At 37.6% G+C, this 13,069-nt stretch overlaps 1 protein-coding gene across 2 annotated transcripts in view; it reads right to left on the bottom strand.

Annotated features, from left to right (window-relative positions):
• The window catches only part of LOC129579010 (homeobox protein homothorax), a 311,382-nt gene that overhangs the window by 8,658 nt on the left and 289,655 nt on the right, over positions 1-13,069 (bottom strand). For both annotated transcript variants that reach the window (XM_055468462.1, XM_055468463.1), the window contains exon 11: positions 6,499-6,557. In XM_055468462.1, coding sequence (XP_055324437.1) covers positions 6,499-6,557 — 59 coding nt within the window. The remainder of the gene's footprint in view (positions 1-6,498; positions 6,558-13,069) is intronic.

The following is a 13,069-nucleotide window of genomic DNA, read 5'->3' as shown; positions in this document are numbered from 1 at the left end:
GTCGCCCACACTCACGCACGTTGTATACGGCGGATAAACGTTGATTTACGAGTAGATTATCGCCTGATGAGGACTCTTAACTTTCAGTCAACATATACTCAACAAAAACATCGAAATCCTTCAGTTGTTTGCACGCAAAGAACTCTTCAACTATTTCGATTACTTATGCACCGGGCTTTGAACATGAAAAGGATCCATTCGAGGTGGAATGGTGCGATGCGGTACGGTCGTTGTCGTTGTCGTCATCGACATTTTCCCAATCACCTGTATCGATGAAATGTGTTTGTTTGGGGACAAATTCACCGCCATAAATTTTGTTTCGCTCGCTTAACAATCTCCATTCGATTTCGGGTGGGAAAGAAATCCATTGGACCACTTCTTTGGCTACGTTAATAAGAATATATTATTTCTGCACTGGCTTCGTATACATACATCTATATGCTTAGCAATGCGTATATGTATTCGTATCGGTATATACAGCAAAACTGTACGAGAGATGATGGTGGTTGCAATCAACTTGTATTGGCGTCGAAGCAAAATTGCCAATGGCCGAATTTACATTAAACATTAAAGCTTGCTGCCATTGAACAAATTGAACGAAAGTCGACACAATGTGACTTAAACACGGAATATATCAAATGAATTGCAATCAACAATGTTGAAGCCGGATACGTGTAGCTAATATGGAATCCATAAATTATTCGTAATCAGTTTTATATGAATGCGATGTGCTTAAGAAATTACAACTGCACCATTGGCTCCATTGTAAACAAATATCGCCACAAACTATTTGTATGACAACAATATGCGCGACAGCCATGGCACAAGTACTGCTGAAGCTGCATGTAAATTTCATTCTTTTGGCGTACACGTTCGCTCGCCATGAAATGTGCTGTGCTTGCCAGGAGATATTGAAAGTGAAGAATAGAATGGAAGAAGAAAAAAACTATGCAGGAAAGCTGAACGAAACAGAACTTCCTTCATCGCTTTATCCAAATGCCGATGATGTGCGAGTGTCTTTTGTTTGGCGATATTGTTCGGATTATTTTGGTTAGATTGCGTTTTGCGGGTTTCCATCACTGAATTAGTATTTATGTGTGCTTCAAAAACATAGATTGCATCATATTTATTCCATTATGAAAATCCTGCATGTTTTGCGTTTTACATGTATACGTAATTTTGTGTGTGTGTGTGTGTGTCGCTATACGATACATCCTGCACCATTCGCATTACCGATTTCCTTGAATAAGCTGTCTCGCGAATCGAGATCAAGATTGGTTTTCATTGAAGGCGCACAATGCTCTCGAATTCTCGGCGCTGAAGAAATTCACTGTTAAAAGTTCCGGTTCGCATTTCCTTCTTCCTTAAATATTGGAAGGTTACCGCTTTCAAAGCATAAACGTAGGATCTGCGCATCTTTGCTGTAGCCGTTATTAATGCCTTTGTTAGTCACATGGATTCCTTTTATCCATCCCCGTTTGGTTCCCTCCCTCTCTCTCTCTTTCTCTCTCTCTCGCTCCTTCGATGCGTCTAGTACGCATTCCTCTTCTCTTGATGTTTTCGTTGGCTACTTTTTTCTTCTCTCGGTATGGTACACTGTCCATTTTCTACTTGTTAGTTCTATTTCGCGTAATTTTTGTTTCATTTTCCTGCTATTTATGTTATTGGTTCTCTGCGCTCTTTCCGATTTTTTCGGCATTCAGTTGGCCTTTTACTTTCATTTTTCCCTTGGTATCGCTCTATCTATTTTTGCTAAATTCTTTTGTAACATTATACAATAATTTATGGCTTTTATTTATGCTAGAATAAGCATTTCACACACACATATATAGACACACAGACACGCATCCATAAGTGCACTACAGAATGTATCTATCTCTCTATTCATTTTGGCATCGAACACAAGTCGAATGTTGTCCGTGTACCTTCTATCATTTAGTTATTTATTTATTTATTCATTTCCGAAAAGAGAGAGAGAGAGAGAGAGAGAGAGAGAAAGAGAAAAAGAAAAAGAAGAAGAGCCAAACGAGAGAAAGAAAGCAAACTGATCTTGATTTATAAACGTTTCTGCAACACGTGCATCAATAGATTCGAAAGTTTTCATTCCACTGGACTGAATTATTTAAAATGAAACCGGGCACATCCAAGTTTTTCCGACGAAATTAAAAGTTCGGAGGAGAAAAGTTTTACGCTATTCAACCAGACCAAAAATTGTTTGCAAAATGCCAGCGCACACATAAATGCCCCACAAACAAAAACACATACATACACAACAAACACAATCGAAATGGAATGCCTGTGTGTGTGTGTGTGTTTTTTTTTTCTGCCCGGTCGATATGTAATCGTAAATTTATCGTTATGCTCATCTGAAATTGAACCGAAAATGATTTTTCTCCAACATCATTTGATAATAGAGGGAAGTTTTGCGTTGTGAAGCACCATGACAGATTTATGTCCAAAGATGCCCGTCGACCGGACAAAAACAAAAGAGCCTAAGAGTTTTATTGACTTTGGCAAATCAAATGTGCGTGAAATGGCATTCTTAACGACTCCTATGACACTAATATAACGATCAACAGCGTTTTTGTGAGTGTTGTTGCATTCGGCTTTTTCACTTCGTTTTCAAGTAGCCAGTTTCTTAATTAGTGAACCGTTTATGGGTTTCGTACGTTATGCCGTTTTGGATTTTCGTCGTTGATGATGGTTTTCACAATTTGACCGCTTTTCCGAGTGCTTTGCCCGTCTTGTAACATATAAACACACACACACACACACACATCGTAACACGCACACCGCACCATTTTCTCGAACCCGGGTTTATTTCTAATTTTATGTGAATTCTCTGTTTTATTAATGTGCGATTGTGTGTATCCTGAACCGTTCATGATAAATGATTTGGGTATCGCTAATTATTCCCCAAACTGTGCTAGTTTGCATCTGTACACATACGTACGCACGAAAAGTGCGGCTCTGACTTCGTCTCCGGCTCCACCAACGCACACAAGCGAAAACTAAACCAATTATTGTGGTTGTAAAGACATAACCAAACGACATATGATGGCCCAAGTTGTTAAATTCAGGTACTAGTGCTTTATGACCTCTCCAATGAGTTGATTGCCGCTTCATCACTTTATGCGAGCACGAATGTGCACATACTGACACTTGCACACAAGCATCGTTTTATATGCGTATATATACTCTACACCTTGGCCCACGATTGCCCGTTGTCGTAACGGCGCGTAACGCGGCAATTCGATTGTAAGCCATTAAAATATATATCACATTGCAATTAATTGATCCTTTCACATCCTGAAAATAAAATGGCGATGGCGATGTCGATGTCGATGTCGATACTTGATTCGGAGCTTCCAATCAAACCAAAACTTTGCAATTATCCGATTACGGTTACGAGTCATAGTAAATTGTACGATTTACTTGGTTTCACATTCATAACAATGACATTCTCATTTGTGAAATGCACAATGTGTGATCGAAAAAGTCGATTTTGGCCAGTTATGAAGTATTTTATGTAATTCCAAAAAAATCTATTCACAATTGCAATTTAGCTAAATTTTATTCCGTTTTCTCATCACTTGAGCTACGTGCAACCGATATTTGGCTACACATTTTAATCAATGTTTTGTGATCTGTCTAGCATCAAAAATACAGAATAACATTTATGCTGTCGTCAGTTAATCGTATGACGTTGAAACACTTTTCGTTTCACAATTCGTTTAAATTGTGAATTCAATTGAAGCATAGATGAAATTTAATAATGAAATGAATAAAGTCAAAAAGTGATCCCCATAAATTCTGTCAAAAATTGAAGATTAGCGCGTGGCAAGTGTGCAAAAAGTCGCCGCCAAAATGGCATTAAAAAAATACCATAATAGTATCATATATCACCATCAGTAATGCACCGCATTCATACTATACTGTACGTATGTGGAGTGAAAATCGAGCAGATTCGCTTTGTGTGAACGAGCGAGAAACCCAACTTTGACTGAGTGTATCTCTCAGTCTCGTGTCTTCTGTTGATGGTGGTTATTTGCGTTAGATGAACGAGTGATATATTGCTTTGTGAATGTATGTTATATGCATTGTGCGTTGTGTGTGTTTGTGTGTGCACCGTGCATTGCATGAAAATAGCACTAAGTTGACTAATACTTCTGTTTATAGAATAAACAATACAATATAATATTGCATCAATGACAGTAAGCCAAAGTGGTATTAATCTAACTTTGTTGACATGATTTTGCACTTTATATTGTATTTACTCTCGGTTGCACCACATATTTATCGGTTATACTGGTATACACACATACGGTTATAGGGTGTCCCGGCAACGATGTACGATTCAATGGCAAAATAAAATAAAAAAACACGTTTCGCAACATTTGCCAACAGTTGCATTAGCTGGGCTCGCGATATGTGTACGTCATCAAGGAATGAAAGGAGCGATACCCTAATTAATATCTACAGAATAACGCACAAATGCGAACATTTTGCAAGCGAAAAGATAGCATTTTATTGTCATTTTATAGTGGAACATGTGCTACCGCTTGAAGTTGTACATTTTGCAGGAAAAAGAGCTAGAACACAAAAAGCCACTGTATAAAAAAACTGGATATGGAAAATGTATGTACGTTTGTATCTTTTTCATTAACATCAAAATATAAACTGCAATGCTCTTCGTTAGTGGTATTGTTGCCGCCGCCATCGCTGCTGCTGCTGTTGATGTTGTTCTGCTAAACCGAACAAAAAACACTGGATGCACATTATGGAATATTGCAATATACACTGGCACTTTCAGTTTTGAAGCTCTACTTTGATGCTCGCAAAATCAACAAAAGTATGCAAAATGAATTGCTTAAAAGGTCAAATACGAATGCACGACGCGAACTGGGTCTCAGCAACACATTTCTTCTTTCTCTCTGTCCCTCAATCTCACCATCTCGTTCCCACTTTGTTTTTTTCTTCTTCTTTGTACAACAGCCAATGCGAGACGGGGAGTGCAAGCGAAGAACAAGTGTATGTGCAAGCGAGTAATGTCACAAGCATTGCTTGTTGACTTCCATTTAAGCGTATATCTTTTGGTTTTGTATCGAATCTGTGCCGATTTGTGTATTTTCTTATCGAAACGTATTGCCATTAAATGTATCTTTTCTCATTACGTTCGCCGTTGTTGTTGTTGTTTCTGCGCGCTTTGTCTCCAATTCGTATTCTGGATACCGTATGCATGTTCTTTATGCGGTCGCGGTTTTCGCTCTCTATCTCTTGCTCAATTGATTTTCTTTTTCACACACTTGCGAGACAACAGACCAAAAAAAAGCCAAAACCCATCTCATCACTATGCTCATTACAAGCGAAAAGTCACGATTTTTACACATAACTAGCGACAAAAAATATGAGCATCGCACATTAAAAATCCCGATATGGGCATTCTATGCTCACATACAACGCATTATATGATTGTGTAATACGAAATGGATATAGTGTATGCGGCCAATGTGTGAACATAAACACTCATCGCACATTACCGTGCTAAAGAGCAAACATGCGCTCGCTAATTGTTTTAATGTTTTTTGTCTACTAAAATTGTGACTAATTAATAAATTTCAACACAGAAAACATCGAGGGAGGAAGAGAGAAAAACTGATTGTAATCGATATTGTATGCAAAAATTAAACGTAAGTTGTTTTTAGGTTTAAGTCACCGATTCCGTCCAGCCGAACGACCAATTCATCTGAAAATGCCATATTCATTTCGCTGCCGTGCCAGACGGTCGTCGTAGTCGTCGGCGACTTCATAAAACAAACATTATGACAAGTTAGTCAAGATGTGCACAAACAGTCACTATCACTTGCGATATTGTTCAAGCCAAACTTTCTAATCTTTTCCCAAAACATTTCGGTGCGGCGTTCGGTACGGATTTGTATGCAGCGAGAGTGTGTGTGGCTTGTGCCAAACCGAAAAATCGATGCCAAAACAAATGTGTTAATAGTAAAGTAAAAAAAAAGTTTGTGATGTGATGCCATGACGTTGGGGTTGTTTTTGGTTTGTTTAGTGACTTTTCTGCTGCTGCTGCTGTTGTTATTGCTCATTGTAAGTTTGGATCAACTTTATCTCTAATGCATCATCAGACCTGCCATTGCAATAATCATAAAAAGGTTTAATTTTACGACTTTGGTGTCGCCCTCTTTTTCTCCAACATTTGTTGTTTCATGTCGTTCGCTCGACTTCGGATCGACTATTTAGTTTGAGATTAGAATAATTTCGGCAACATTTACTATGCTTGAGTTACATGGATCGTTACTGCTTCCATCGATATCGATAAAATCAATTTGTGTGTTTGGAAATTTTACAGATTTTACGCCCATTGTGACCGGCGTTCAACTTGTGAAAGACTCAATTCGGTCATTCTTTTTGTTCATAAAATCGTGGCAATATATAACGCGATTTTGTTTTTGTTTTTCGAATGAATGTCGTGCGTCTTACCTGCTCTGTTTGATTGATCAATCATTGGTTGCACAATTCTACGTCTTGCATTGATAAACCTGTAATGAGAGAGGAGAGACAAATTAAATATGGTGAGAACAAATTGTTGGGCTATTGTCAATGTAATAACTTTGTAAATGATTGCTGCGGAGCAAGAGGATGAGAATGCATAAAAGTACCATCCATTATCGCTTAGTATCGGTGATTATGCAAATCGGGGCATTTCAATTGTGCACACAAACGAACGAACGAACCGAAAAATATGCTGCTGTTACTACTGTAAACGAAATCGTAAAAAAAAGTCCCTAATTCTGGTTGATGATAGTGATGATAATGATCAAAAGTATGTGTGACATTTGCACATCAATGAATTCGTTGTGGATGGTACATAGTCAATCACTTACCAGGATCAAATATGCAAGCAAATGGAGACGAAAACAAAGTGTTAGCAAAGTGAAATATGTATATTTATGTGTGTATAGTGTATAGTGTATAGACGGTGTGTCATAAAAACAAGAGAGCTCCCACATAAAAATACGAAATCAACACACAGCGCGCATCATAGCCAACCGAAATGCGGTTGCAACGATCCACATCAAAAATTACCCGTAACAATAAAAAAAGCAGAATTTTATAGCGGTTTTATTACAATTTTATTCCGTCGTAAAAATGATGATACGAATATGAGAGGAAAAGTACACGAACCGTATGTCATTGTGACACGAACGAACATCGTGGAGCGCAGAGCAAACGGGCACACGCGGTCGCCAGCGATTCACCAAAAAGGAGCAAACAACAACGAACAAAAAAAAAAGAGAAAACAAATGAAATTGAGACGATTTCGGGTCAACTGTGAATGAGATTGCCAGTCTAGTGGTTTCTTTGAGCCAATAACGGGAATATATATGATTTGGCTATAGCTTCTTATGTGGGTAAAATAATCTATCTGACACATTCTTGCACGAGTTATATCTTTGTTTTATGTTTATAATTTCGTTTCGGCTTTGATTCGATGAACTTTCATGTAGATCATTACTATCTGTGCAGCACTCGAAAATGTTTCCTCAGATCCTCTGTCGTTACGAATATTCGTAATAATTGGTCTTTTCCTGGGGATAATTTTGAATCGAACTAAACTGCCTTTGAAAATACACAATAAATCACATAATAGGCTATTATTATCAGCCTCAAATGCATTTCTTTCGCCAATCCTCACTTTGATTGTGTGCAAAAGTTTTTCATATAATTCAATGTACAATTTCAAATTATTTAAATAGAAACGTTTCAAGCGAATTTCATGAGTCGACCTATGCGAGACGTGAATGCATCTGTTAGTCATTTGTGGTGAATCAAAGCCGCGGCCTAAATAAGATGACTGCAAGTCGCTTTTGCTTCTTCTTTTTTTTTTTGCAATATTGCCGATTATTTTATTTTTCTGTTGAATTATACCAAATAATGAATTCCCAATGGGTTTACTGTCTGCCGTCATAAATGGAAACAGTAATTGAATGTAATAATTCGTAATAATGACAGTGGTGCTCTTCTGGCGAAACGCTTATTGGGACCGTATTATAAAATAATGTAATAATAAAAGCTTTATAAGACCCCAGTGTGATTGTGTACGTTTTTTGTTGTTGTTGTCGTTGTTCTTCTTCTTTGTTGTATCGGCAAAACAAATAACCAATACTTCTACTGAATGAATTTGTTAAAGAATACCAATAAAGTTTCTGCTTTGCTTAATTGAGTCTTAGTTTGGATAATATTGAAGCAGAGAGCCATAAGAAGGACAGAAACGGCAAAAAATCAAAACAAAGCCCGAAAAAAGAGGAAAAGTCAATCGGTAGTAATGAGTAAAGAGATTGAAAAAGTTGCGCTTAATAATATAAAAATGGATACACATGTTGGTGGAGCGCAGAAGAAAAAAGTTGCACACAACACAGTCCGACAAATGAAACTGCAGAAGCAAAAAACCAAAAGTATGAACGGCCACAACTGAAACTGAAACTGAAACAGTGAGCTTTATATTTATGGTAAATGATCTCACATCGAAATCAGCATTCAATTTATTTTATTCAATTTACGTTGTGATTCTCGTCAACATTAGCCTTATTACTTCCATCGGCACACAGGCTGCGATGCACGAAACATGAAACAATGAGAGAATGTGCGTTTTCGTTCGCTTCATTTCAAAGCATATGTAATAACGACAAAAATTACCCATATTAAATGCATTCGCCAATAGCAAACGAGCGAACGAACGAAAGAACGAAAGAACAAATGAAGGCACAAAAAATACTCAAAGAAAATAAATAAATAAATGTCGAGGACGACAAATGAAGAGCAAAAAATGAATCACAAAAATGCTAGTGAAATGAGAGAAGAGAAAAACGTTATAAAACCGGCAGCACTAACGACAGGGAGAACCAACGAAAAAAAAAACAATTCGATGAGAGAGCGAAAAAAAGAGCGAACGAAGAACCAATCCGCACAGAGGAATGATGAAGAAGAAAAAAATCGTCAGGCTATGCACTGCATAGGTAAATGATGTCGATTACCTTGTATTACCAGTACTCGTCAATTTTTATTATATATTATTTATTTATAAATGTTTAACGACAAGCCGAAATGACGACATAACACGAACGTTTCAAATGGTTGTCGTTCTGTTGTTGCCCAGAGCCTACGTGTAGAAATCGAATGTGGCAAACAAGACAAAAACCCTCAACCAGCGGAAAATACTATATACTGACTGCCAACAAATAAACAAATCGCGCGCGCAAAAAAACAATTATAGAAAGCATTCCAAACGGGCAAAAAGAGGCACCGCGCACACAATGAACCGACAAAAAAAAGTATTCCTTTTTTTTGTCAAGCGATATGAAATGTCGAGAACAAAAATCCCGCGTCTATATTCGCATTGCTTGCTGGCTGGCTGGCTTGCTTGTTTGAACGAACGCCGCGAATATTGACAGTTATGGAATTTTAAATGAAAAACTACATGTGAAACGTTCAATACGCTTTCGCTTGTTGCAACAGCACTTTTTTTTAGAAGGAAAAAAATCCAGAAAATTATTTTATGAGAATGAGTTTTGTGTGAATGTGGATCCGTCCGCAGACCGTCACCGATGTGGAGCAGTGCACAGCTAGAAAGGGCCATCAACTTAAACCGATAAGGAAAAATCGTGCATTTGCAATACTAACCGATGACGTTGTGTATGTATGAGCATTTTTTGTTGTTGTTGTTGTTATTCATCAGGTCGCGCGCGTACACAATCAAATACATATTGGGAAAAAAATGATACTTTTTTCAATATCACGTTATCCGCCATAATTTTAAAGCTTTTTTTCCATTTCGTAAATAACATGCCGCATAATTTTTTTCCCTCTTTTTGTCGCAGCTTTATAAATTATTTATATTACAAATATGAAAGTACTTTTTGTCTTCGTCTCGTCTGTGCTTTCAATCACCTCGTAAACCGTTCACATTGTGTATGACGGAATAGGATTCAGGCATAATATTTGACGTAAAATAGATGCAATGACAACATTTGGGTGAACTCGATCAAAAGCAATCGATCGATCGATCGTTCAACCGCGATTTTAACTGGAGAAATGAGACGAAATAACAATGATTGTGCGGTATGTGAGAGGGGCACGAACCTTGTGACCACTTTAATTTGCCATATATTTGCTTAGCGAAAGAGACCAAAGAATAGAGTAATATTTAATAAAATATTTATGCATCTAAAGTGGCAGCGACAAACATTCTTATTCATAAATCCTACACTCGTGACGGACATCCACGAATAGAATCCCATTCTCGGCTATGAAGATGTATTAAAACTTGCGCAAAAATATTGAGGAAAATTATTGAAAATGTAATATTTGACACAAAAATTACTGTAGCAAAATGTGCATATCTAGCATAGTCGAGAGCTGTATGGTAATGATGATGGCAACAATGACATCGAGTAAGTAGTGAAGGCGTTTTGCGCATAAAAAATGCATTGCACTTCCCATTTATACTATATTCAATATAGTATCAGAAAAACAAGACGTTTCAAGAGTTGCAAAACTGTTCGTTCTTCACATCGCTTTCTACAATTCCCATTTTCCATGTTTGTGTACGTGTTTTCACTCCTACGTTTCGCTCTTCGTTTTATTTTGTTTTCAGTATTATTTTTTTTTCTCTTCTTCACTTTTTGGTTTTTATTCCAACTCTATTCGTACGAACTCGATCTAATATTTATAATGCTCAGATACATTATAAGCTGAGATACACGAAAATGAGATGGATCAACTTTGGTGGATTGGTTTGAGGATTCGAAAAAGAGCCAAATATCTTTTATTCATTTGGATTGGTATGACGAGCACATATTCCGGAGCGTTCGCTACCCTCAATTCAATTCGTTCACTAGCTTCATCGTCGTCGTCATCGCTATAAAGTGTGCAGAGGCAAGTGAGTCTGTTACAAAATGGTTTTACATCCATCGACATGCATAATATATAAAATGCAATATCACATATGAATCGCCATGTGTACAATTTTCGTACATTTACCAAAATACTTTAATGCCATCTTTCGCTTTTGGTTTCGGTTGGGAATTTTTGCGTTTATCTGTTTGCTTGTTTTTTCTGCTTGTTTTTCTCCCCTCTTTCGCCCTTTCTCGCTCTCGCTTTCGCTCTTGCTCCATCCTTTTCCATCGTGCAATTACTGAATTGCTGCAAATCATCTGTTTCACTTTATTTTGTGTGAGCGTATATGTGGGGCTCATTCGAGTAACTTTGTTCAGATATCTTTCGACCTTGCCACATCATTCTCTCATCGCAATTGCAAAAACACACTTTATGATTTTATATTCTCTGCTCTTGCTCGTAATGCAGCTAGTTTAAATGTATAATGTGTCGCCATCGCCATATTCCTTAATGGCTTAACGGCAATGCCTAAATACACAGTGTATCTAACTGAAAATGAATAAATGAAGACGAAGCAACACACTCAAGTCAAACTAAACTCAGTTCAACTCCAACTCAACGACCGAATTCGATTCGATTGAATTGGTAAAAGACGTCAGCAGTTTGAGTACCGGCATCACAATCAAATCGAACGAAATTTTTCGCATTTTCTGTTTATTTATTGCGTAGCTTTGCTGGATGAATCTTTCCCAAGATATAAGTGCACTTTTGATCCCATTCGAGGCATTCGATGACACCAAACAACAAATGCCATTATTTGTGCTCCCTGAACGCCCATTAAGCAACTATCCACTATTTTATTCATAAACTAGACTATTGTTCTGTTGAGACATCGCTTCGCATCGACTGCTCTTTAATAGATCGACGAAGTGACTAATCGGAAAAAATAGCCAGCGATCGATGGTGCACACATCTTTCGATATGTTACAAATATGCAATCGAAGCCATAAACCTTTGGGGTTAAAAAAAAATGAAGAACACCTAAGCAAATAGTCACATGCAATGAATAATGGATTTTGGCAATTATTTGTTGATATGTGCTTTTTGCTGGAAATGCGACCGAAACTCAGTAATTGCGTAATGTGTGACATGCTTTATGGAAAATGATAGTGTTCAGAAATGAAATGTGCGTGCGCTTGTGCGTGTCCGTGTGTACGTTCAACAGGGGACCTCCTTTTTTAATGGAACAGACACCGATTTCGTCATTTTCTTGCTTTTCGTCGTGCAAATGTGCACCATTTTGATCCCGCATGCACGGGCACAAACCAAAAGCAAAGAGACACATGTGTTATTCGCTGAACTCAATGCACTTTGTAAATAGAAAAAAAAAATTGGAAGAAAACATTAAAATTTTCCAACCATTAATCAAATTGTATTGTAAACTTCTTGTGGCTCGAGATCAAGCCGAGTACAGCGGTGTGTTTTGTTCGCGTTTCTTGCTTGACGATTAATTTAGTTCAATGTTCCCTTTTATATGTGCATGTATCTGCCTTCGGTATTGCTACATGAAACATTTTTAATTTTATTATCGCACTTCCTTTCATTCGACACATTTTTCGGATTCTTTCTTTCCACATTTTCCTGATGCGGAAAGAAAATGGTATACGATGCTGGAAAAAAAGGTGGCAGACGCGATGGCATGATATGCTCAATGTTATTCGGTACCGCATCCATTATATTTGTTCATGGTTTATCTTTTTGAAAATTTGATGCGAGAACTAATCTCATGTAAAAATAATTGCACAAATTCTAATGTGAATTTGGCTTTTGTTCGGAGTTTGGTTGATGAATACCAAATGCTCAATGCTGTTATAGATAGGCGGTGTGTATGCGCGTCAAACGCGCGCGCGAGAACGACACAGAGTGAGAGCGCAAGCGAGCTATAGCGAACGAGTGTGTGTTTAAATCAGTTAAGACATGTATTTGGATGTGGTTGTTGGCATTGGCATGAAGGAAAATCGCTTGTTCTGTCGTATCTCACAATTTGCATTCATTTTGGTGCTGTGCAGCTCTCTCGCACATTCACAAGCGCCCAAGCATAGAAACAGACACACACACACACACACACACACACACACACACACACACACACACA

The sequence above is a fragment of the Sitodiplosis mosellana genome, unplaced genomic scaffold, assembly GCF_009176505.1.
Source record: "Sitodiplosis mosellana isolate CC-2019 unplaced genomic scaffold, AAFC_SMos_1.0 Smas_scaffold_6226, whole genome shotgun sequence".
NCBI lineage: Eukaryota > Metazoa > Arthropoda > Insecta > Diptera > Cecidomyiidae > Sitodiplosis > Sitodiplosis mosellana.
The sequence above is the reverse complement of the archived record's forward strand: the minus strand, read 5'-3'. Positions and strand labels throughout refer to the sequence as shown.